General features: G+C 38.3%; 1 protein-coding gene across 1 annotated transcript; it reads right to left on the bottom strand.

Moving 5' to 3' along the window:
- Positions 1-2,510: 2,510 nt before the first annotated feature.
- On the bottom strand, positions 2,511-4,948 carry LOC105953391 (benzyl alcohol O-benzoyltransferase). The gene is made up of 2 exons (XM_012977050.2): positions 4,234-4,948; positions 2,511-3,555 (listed from the first exon to the last, which is right to left on the bottom strand). Exons 1-2 carry the CDS (start codon positions 4,675-4,677, stop codon positions 2,650-2,652), a joined length of 1,350 nt encoding a protein of 449 aa, XP_012832504.1. The 5' UTR covers positions 4,678-4,948; the 3' UTR covers positions 2,511-2,649.
- Between the last annotated feature and the right edge of the window lie 4,341 nt (positions 4,949-9,289).

The following is a 9,289-nucleotide window of genomic DNA, read 5'->3' as shown; positions in this document are numbered from 1 at the left end:
ATTAGAAAGGCCAGTGAACTACAAATTGTCCGACCAATTTATTTATTTATTTTGCTTTCTTTGTCAGAAAGCATCTACATGCTCCGTTATTCATGGGAAACAGCTACCACTGGGCATGTGCGTACGCTACCAAATAAGAGCATCTTTGTGTTTGACTTGGGATTATTAAGTTTATTGGTAGCATTGACAGTCGGATTTTTGGGGATTGCGCTTATCGTGAATGTGGAGATAAATCCCATATGTTTTGTTTGTCTATGCAGTATCCTCTTCACATATGTCTCTTCACTCACGTTCAATTTCTCACTCACGTTTTTTTTTTTGTCTTGCATTAGGCATTTCTTAAAAAAAAAAAAAAAAGAGGGAGACGGGGTCGTTTGTTTTTGTGCCGGTTAAATTTCACTTTTGCTGCAACCGGATCTATTGGGTCTACTCCTCTCACTCCCACGTGTCTTATGAAGTTTGGCAAAGTTAGTTGTCGTGGTTATTTAATGTTGGATGTGATATAACTATCATTTGATTTTTCCCATTACAATTGTAGTGGGATATTGAGTTTGTGAGTTAGTGATTTCTTGTGCATGTTATGTGTGGTGATTCTTCTCACTTGCTTTCAAGATTCTCTGTTCGTTTGATTTTTTTGTTAAGTGTTTGAACAGATTGCTCGAAACATCGAGTTCATTAGTCCATGTTGATATATCTATGCATGGTGATTGCCCAGAAAGGGGGACAAAAGAACAATAACGACGGCATGAACACATGGGGAGTTCCGACATATGTTGCTACAGTGCATCCGACAGTTGCTGGAACAGTCCAGGAATGCCGGGGGAGTTCAGACAACTGTTGAGACATTGCATCAGATAGCTGGTGGAATAGTGCAGAAATACAGGACAAATAATGAGCATTGTGAAGAGAAATTGTTTATGCTACTGCATATCCTTTTATCTCGTGCTTATCTGAACGGATTATTTGCTTTAATTTTGGAACCATGGTTTATTTACGATTTACACTAACTGCTTAACTGTTTGATAAACTGTTGCAACAGTTTATATTTGCATATGTTATTCTGAATTTGCTAACCCTTGTTCATGTAGGTACCATATTTTAAGGGAGAGTAAATGTTCTGACTAATCAATGCCAAAGGGGGAGAGTGTTAGAATCTCGGTGGGATTCTATGTTCACAACACCAAGTGGAATTCTGTGGAGATGTGTATTAATATGAGGAACATATTTTCCTTAGTTATCTCATTAGATAATTTGAGAAGAAATAAATTATCTCTCCATATTAATCACCTGAATGTGTGTATCCAAAATAAAATGAATTTCACATTTTCAATATTATGTTTATTGTCATTAATTGGTTTAGGTCTGCACAAGACTATAAAAGGAGGAGCTAATGCCGACGTTATTTGCTGAGTCTCTTATCACGTGGATAATTTACCACGTCGGCCTCCGCCGCCTTCTAAGTCTACCAAGCCATGTAAGCAAAAGGAAAGATTGAAGTCATTTACAAGAGGAGCTGCCCAATGATCTTCTACAGGGGGAGAAACACATGCATGGAGAGCTGACTCCATTGCGAACCACGTGCCGAAGCCATTATTGGTGGAACAGTTGCTGAAACTGTGGCACATACTATAGCAGGAGTTGATGCCACTCTTTTTGTTGAAAGAGATGATGATGATGCGCTGTTCCTTTAATGCTGAGGATGATCTTTAGTTTTATTGCTTCTGTCTATCCTCTGCTTGTTTTATTTTCAGGTTTTTTACTCAGGGGAGAAAATGATTATAATAAATAAACGACAAAGGAGGAGATTGTTAGAATCCCTTGGATTCTAACTATACAAGTATTAAATAAAACTTGTGCCATAAGTTTGCATATACCGTGAGCTAAAGAAGGGAAGATTCCTTGTAGCTTTTAATTCTTTTAAATTGTCATTAGTTGATTTATAATAGGAATTATTCTTCTAATGAATTTCCTTGTATTGAAAATATAATTTCCTGCGTGATTAAGAGTTTCCTAACCGTAATGAACTTTACTTCCTTGTACGACTCTTATTACTTGTAGAAGTATAAATAGAGCAGCACGACGGCTCATACCTCACGCTTTTCGTTGGAGAGGAAAAAATTCCACTTGTTTTTATTTCTCCATCGTGATACGTGATTTTCATAGAAAATATATCAGCTTCAAGGCTTTGTGGTGAAGACACCAAGATTCAAGGATTATCACAAGTTTGCTTCTTCTATACAAAAAGAAGATCGGTTCTTCGGAAGAGGGGCTTAAACAGATCTTGAGAGGAGATCAATCCGCCGACTGAAGGGATTCACCGTTGAAGGGAGTTCAACCGAGCGGAGAGGAGGCTGGCATAATCGGAATTACTAATTTTGAGTATTGCACAAGAACGGCGTCAAGATAAAGAGGGAGTATTTAATTTACTGTTTAAGTCCTAATATTGTGCCTGTAAAACTAAAATAGTTAATATTCGTTTTTTTGCAGATCCTCGTAGATGTAGGGTACAATTTTATACGAACCACATTAAATTTGTGTCTCGTTTAATTCTGTTTTTACAAACTGTTTCACGAACTGTTGCAACACTTCACGCACTAGTAACAAAAACTGAATCTGACACAAATAATTAATATTTGCACGAAATAAATTCTAACACACCCGATTCTCGTTATCATTTTTCAGCATGATCTCGAGCTCCTTCACGAACACATCCATGGCGTTCTTTTGTAAGGAAATGGGAACAATAATCCCGTTCTCACCCTTTTTATTTTTGAAGGGTATGTAATAGCTCGATAACTCGGGTACAACACCGACTTCGCCTTTCGCCGGGCCTCCATAAACGGGTTTGCCCCACCCAAAATCGACATCTCCGAAGCCCAAATGCCTTACATCGGACACCGCGTAATTCCCAACCAACATGAAATGGGGCCGACCTCTGATTACCATAAGATCCGCCACCGATTTAACGTGCTCTTCCGTTGCCTTGGTTTTCGCCTTCATCACGAGCTCCACCGCGTAATGAAATGGATTTTTGGATAGGCTTTCTGCGGTGGCTATGGCGGCGGCTAAAACAAAAGCGTTGCCGTAGTACCCGGCAGGGAGTGGAGGATTGAACCGCTTCCGGCAGTTTATGACGCATAGGATCCTGACCTCTTCGTTAGGGTCCGGAGAGAGAGCGATCGTGCGGCAGCGCCATAGGCAGGCTGTCAGGAGTTCGAACTTGGTGCAGTTCCGGTGTAGGTGCGGCGGCAGGCGGCCGTCAAGGGCGGATATTTCGGGGGCGCCGAAGAAGAAGGAGCGGTGCACCATGTCGCCGTCGAGTATAATTGGGATATTATTAACAACGTCATCGTACTCATGGTGCGTGCATGTCACGCGTGGCGGATTACGCGCGCTGAGGATGTGCCTTTCCCAAATTGGTTGTATTGAAGGGGCTTCAGCGCCACGAGCGAATTCTCCTACGGCGGACATAAATTCGGCGATTCCGGTACCGTCACTCATTGTGTGGTTGAAGCGGAGGGAGAAGATGAACCCACCGTATTTCAGGCGCGTGACCTGCAAAAATTAGGTGCGATTTCAAGAGTGATAATAAAAAAGATAAATTTCACTTTCCCTGTACTTTGGCTCGATATTATTTTACCCCTTCTACTCCTGATTGCATCGATTTGTCCCTTGTACTTGAAAAATTGTTTCAATGTGGCCCTCGCCCTTAGTTTTCAGATCTTTGACCTTAACACAGTTTGATCTAATTCTAAAAATTACAAAAAAAATCATCCCTCCCAGTTTAAATAATTATTAAAAAAATTAAAAAAAAAAATTGTAGCTGGCGTCGTGGACTATGTTTTCTCGTTGTCTTGAATTTTTAATTTTTTTTTAATAATTATTTAAACTCGGAGATGTGACGTTTTTGTAATTTCACATCTTAGATCAAACGGTGTTAATGTCAAATGTCTGACAACTAACAACGAGGGCCACATTGAGACAATTTGGTATAGATTAAAAAGAGCAACACCAGTAGTAGCAAGGTCTAAAGTTGCCCTAGACACCGAATTTCACATAAGTACTCAACGCTGAAGATGTCACTTCATCGTCCGAAAGGATGGAAATTAGGGTTGTCACTAATTAGCATGTTTGTAGTAACAAAGGATGATCATGACTAACTAGTGGATTTCGACGGCAACACGAAAGGGTATAATTGAGAACACAATTAAATATATATACTTATATACATACCTGAATAAGCAATAAAGGACAATTGATGATTCCACCGGAACCGGGGACGTCGTAAAGCAGCTCGTCAAGGCATGGTACCGGCGGCCGAATTTCGTCACCAAACTGCTCCAACGCCACATCAGCATCCGCCTCAATGAACATAACCCCCTCGCCGGTGCACTCCACCACCAGCTTCCTGGCGGCTTGCTCCCTCAGCCGGCCGGCAAATGGGTAGTAAGGAACCAAAGCCTTGGCAATAGCTTTACGGATAACCTCAACGGGGTCCGCTTCGATGGAGGGAATATTCCGGTAGAATTGTATGAGCGGAACATGGAAACGGAGGCCCTCTTGATCGTCTATATCGGAGAGGGGTTTGAATTCGTGGGGTGTCGGCTTTGCTGGAAGGATTAGCTCTGGGATTCGCCTCGTTACATTGAAAATCAAAGGTTTTGTTATTAGTGCCATAATATTAATTACTCTATTATATGTGTGGAAAAAATGTAGTACTGATCAATAAATTGGTGAATTTATACTTGTGATATATGATGCATGTGAATTTTCACATATCACAAATATAAATTATGTTGTTTCAGATAAATTGAACGGTCGTCGTCAACCAAACATGTTACTACTCTATATTATTTAATCAATCGGACTTAATGTATAAAGCATCCAAACATGATTTTTAAGGCTACGTTTTCAATGTTCAAGTTGATAAGAGAGTGGTCACACGACTAAACATGAGTCACATGTTCGGTTGAGAATATAAGTTTACAGAATTCAAAATATTTTATTTCACTACCAAATTAATACATAAACCGTCTACGACTAAACTAATTAAAATATTTAATTAAAAATAAATAAATAAATAAATAAATAAATAAATAAATAAACTCAACCATTTCTCACGGGAATATATTATTTTTACCACAAAATTCCACCCTAAGTTAACAATACCACAAAAAAACATCTGTAAAGTTTATCCTTGGGATATTGCCAATCAAATTTCGACAGACACACACCAGTCATATCCAATGTCGTAATCTTACTAAGTAAAGAATAAAGATTGAAATTCTAGTAACCACAAATGGGGGTGGGGGGGGGGGGGGGGGGGGGGGGGGGGGGGGTATTTCAAAAAAAATGGGTTCATGTATGGATTTCAAAGATCATGCGGGAAGATAGATGGACAAACATGCATTCTACTTACAGCTATATGAATGAAATAAACTAAAATTCATGGTTAATTCGTAATAAAATTAAAATAAATCAAATTACTCAAAGTCCCTCTACATAATCAAAATTTCCCAAACTTCTCTCTTATAAATTTTAACTAAAACAAAATTAGTTCGTAAAAGAAAAAAATATAGTATTTATTGGACAAACCCAGTCCGTAAAAAAACTCACCACCGCCGCAGTTGCCGTGTCACCGCCTATGACTCCGTGAAATGCAAATAGCAAACTAAAAATTTAAATTTGCATTATTGAATTGTAAACAACAAACTATCTTTGAATTCGTCAAATGCAAATAACAAACTGAAAAAAAAAAAAAACAACATCATTTAATTACAAACAACAAAATGAAAATATAATACGCATCATCTAATTCAAATAGTAACAATAAAAATACAAAACAAAAAAATAACACATACCACAAAAATGCAAAAAAAAAAAAAAAAAAAAAAACAATAAAATTATAAAAAGTACTATGTCAATGCAAAAATTGCAATTTGCAGTTTGCAAAAAAAAAATCTACTATTATAGGTTACAATTTGCAGTTTATGCTTAATGCTGCAATTTGATTTTGCTGTTTCATAATGTAAAGCTCCTATTTATTTTCCTTATCTATAACATAATCCCATAAAACTTAGAATTCGAAAGGAAAGAAAAAAATTCGAAAAAGATGTGATCGAGAAAGGGGTAGAGAGAAAGAAAGAAGGTGATCGGAAAAAAAAATCGGAAAGATGTTGATCGAAAAGAAAAAAAAATCAGAAAAAGAGAAGGAGAAACGAGATGGAGAGGGAGAGAAAGACAAGAGATTAGATATAGGAAGAATGAGACATAAGATTGGAGAGAGAGGAGGAGTAATATATGAGATTTGTTTTCTTATTAATTGATCGTATATATTATATCCATGTAATAATTATTTTGTTTTATTTATATTAATTTTTTTGTGTTAGAGAACCTATGCCTATATTCATCTAACAACTAACCTACATATATCCAAACTAAGGGGTGTCTAGAACATTTCCCCTAGAATAATACATAAATAACATTTAATTTAAGTGATGGATTAAAAGTTCAACGGTTTGGGGGTTGTCTCCTAATTTAACACATAAAATAATACAAGTGTGCAAAAGAATTCCAAGTTAACAAGATTATTTGTAATTTTTTTGGAGAATTTTGGAAATATTTAGAATATTAAGGTGTGGTAACTGTGTTTTATCTAATTTGCGTTCTATTACAACTGTGATGTTATGTCGCGTTGGGCAATTTTATCGCGGCATTCTCGTCAAACTATGAAACTGGCGCGAACACTAAGGCTTAGTTGTTGGCATTGATTGAAGGGCTGAAATTGTGTCGCTCCTTGGGGACCAAGTTTCTACAAGTCGAGAGCGATTTGTTATTGATTGTTAACGTGATTAATCAAGGGGGTAATAATAATTGGGAACTGGAATATTTAGCTCGCGAATGTAGAGATTTGTGCAATAGTCTCACTATCATATGTTCTCATATTTTTCGACATCAGAAAATCGTGCCAGATAAGCTTGCAGCTGTGACTCACTCTCACGTGAACACAGAAGAGTTTTTTTCGAACGGATGATCTTCCTCGCTCGATTTGGGTGGCTTTCTAGAGCAACTACCTGGGAATATGGGAGTTTCGGGCTTAGTTGGCTTCTTGATGGATCGAAATTATTCTTCTAGTTTTGATAGATTTGAAAAGAAGGATTTGCTGGGCTGTTTTGCAGCTTTGGCTAAATTGCATTTTCAAAACCATCTTGGGGCCTTCCAATGGTTCGCCGGCGCAGAACAGTCGGCTGTCGCGGACACTGCCGTTCCAGTTCCATTGCCACGTCGCGGTTCCGTCGCGGCTCCTGTTGGGAAAATTGGTTAAAAATTGAGTCATGAACAATTTTTTATCAATGTTATTGTACGGTCTAATTAAGTATATAAATGAATTTTGGATTAGAACCAATTTTGTGGTGAATGAAAAAAATTACTAGTCCAAATATAAGGAAAGTGGGATTTTGAGTTATCCCACATTGGAAAAGTAGAGAAATACTGAGCTGTATATATATCAAAAATATTAGGTCATGGGCTTTTAACCCATTGGGCCCTTATTACTCGAAGCCCATCTCGATTCATCTGACTGGTCTGAATTGGTGCGGCCGAACCAATGCAACCATTCGGCTCAACTCGAAATGGTGCAACCACTCCCAATTGGCTCAACTCGAAATGGTGCAACCATTCAAACAAAGGTACCTTTTTGCTCCAAAGGACACTACTTTTCGAACCTTATAAATAGACCCTAACTTTCCCACAATTCCTCACTTCAATCCAAAAATAAGCCTACTGCATATTAAGCCTACCCTTCACAGATTCTCTCGAAAAGTTCTACACAAAGTACAGTTCGTCGTACTTGGGATTTGGAGTGCTCCTATTCCAAGCCTTGCCGTTGTATCTTGGGAGACGATTTCCATTTAATCCGTTAGCACCGTTGCGGGGAAATTTCGTCTTAAGGACAGAGTCAACTCGCCTCGGCAAATTTACGTTCATTGCAGATAATATTTTCGTATTTTCACTAATTGTTGTTCAACCAATTTACTAAATTCACTACCCGTTTTATGTATCGGGAACAACAGCTCCATCGCGGCCGGAACAGATTTTTTTTAATTAAAATTCTAAAAAATATTTATTTCAAATATATTTTTAATACCAACATTACAATACAATAATACCAACATTTCAAATATATTTATTTCAAATATGTTTTAGTTATTGTTACTTTCTCCTATTAATAGGAAATTAGAGGGATTATAGGGATTAGTGGGGTCTCTTTTATTAATTTAAATTCTTTTTTAATTTAAAAAATAATTTACACTCTTCTTTTACCAATTATCCGTTCCCAATTTTCCTTTTTCTTCTTTTTTTTTCAGTTTTTCTTCCGTCAAGGGTCTCGTTCTTCCCAATTATTATGTCTTTTTATTATTATTTTTCCGTTCCGGAGCCGTTCCGGAATCGTTCCGGTGCCGTTTCCCAGCTAAGTCTCGGCCGTAACGGTGGTCCGCTGCGTCGGGGAGGGCAGAACAGTTTTGTTAGGGATTCCGGAACGGCGGGCACCGTTCCCGTTCCGGGACGGCCGTTCCGGCCGTTCCGGCGAACCCTGGGCCTTCCTTAGGAATAGTAGTTGTTGTTCTTTCATTTTTAGCCATATTTTTTGGCACTTTTGTAATAGATTGTATAGGACTTTGATTGTCCGTTTTTTTTTTCCTTTCGTTTGTAGAGGTACTCTTTTCCTTGATTATGCCCACAAGGTTTTTAGCGAAGCCCCCTTGTACATTGAAAAATATTTAATTGAATAAAAAAAATTGGCAAAAAAAGGAGGAAATCTCATGTTACACGCACATGAAAGCATTATTAAAATACAACTCACTAAATCACGTCGAGAGGGAAGTCTTTTTCCGAAATTGAAACCAAACATGGTACGAGAAGGCCTCAACCATATCTATGGTAAAATCGACCTCATGCCCAGATCACCCTCCTTAACCAGTCCCAGACCGATCGCCAAACGATCTAATAGATAGATACAACGTCTGTCGCCATAGGACCCCCTAAAAAGGGCGATACACGATCTGGGTCCGTGATGAATTCAACCTTCTATAATTTGGTCCCAGGCCGCGATCCGCGTGTTGGGGATCGGGATGTGGATCTTGGAATGTTTTGGGTGCTCTCTGTAATTGATCCCCAGATCACGATCCGAAGGGAGAGGATCGCAATCTGGCATCTGCGTCAACTTCAACATTGTGTTAACTCTTTTGCAGTCCAAATTGGACATAACTGTTTCACAAAAGTTGTAGTA

Source organism: Erythranthe guttata, chromosome 11, assembly GCF_056151865.1.
Source record: "Erythranthe guttata isolate IM_541 chromosome 11, IM_541, whole genome shotgun sequence".
NCBI lineage: Eukaryota > Viridiplantae > Streptophyta > Magnoliopsida > Lamiales > Phrymaceae > Erythranthe > Erythranthe guttata.
This window is presented reverse-complemented; position numbering and strand designations above follow the sequence as displayed.

Coding starts and splice junctions, on each gene's coding strand:
- LOC105953391 (XM_012977050.2), bottom strand. CDS start 4,677: ATGGCACTAATAACAAAACCTTTGATTTTCAATGTAACGAGGCGAATC. Junction 3,556..4,233: donor GTCCTTTATTGCTTATTCAG/GTATGTATATAA, acceptor TAATTTTTGCAG/GTCACGCGCCTGAAATACGG.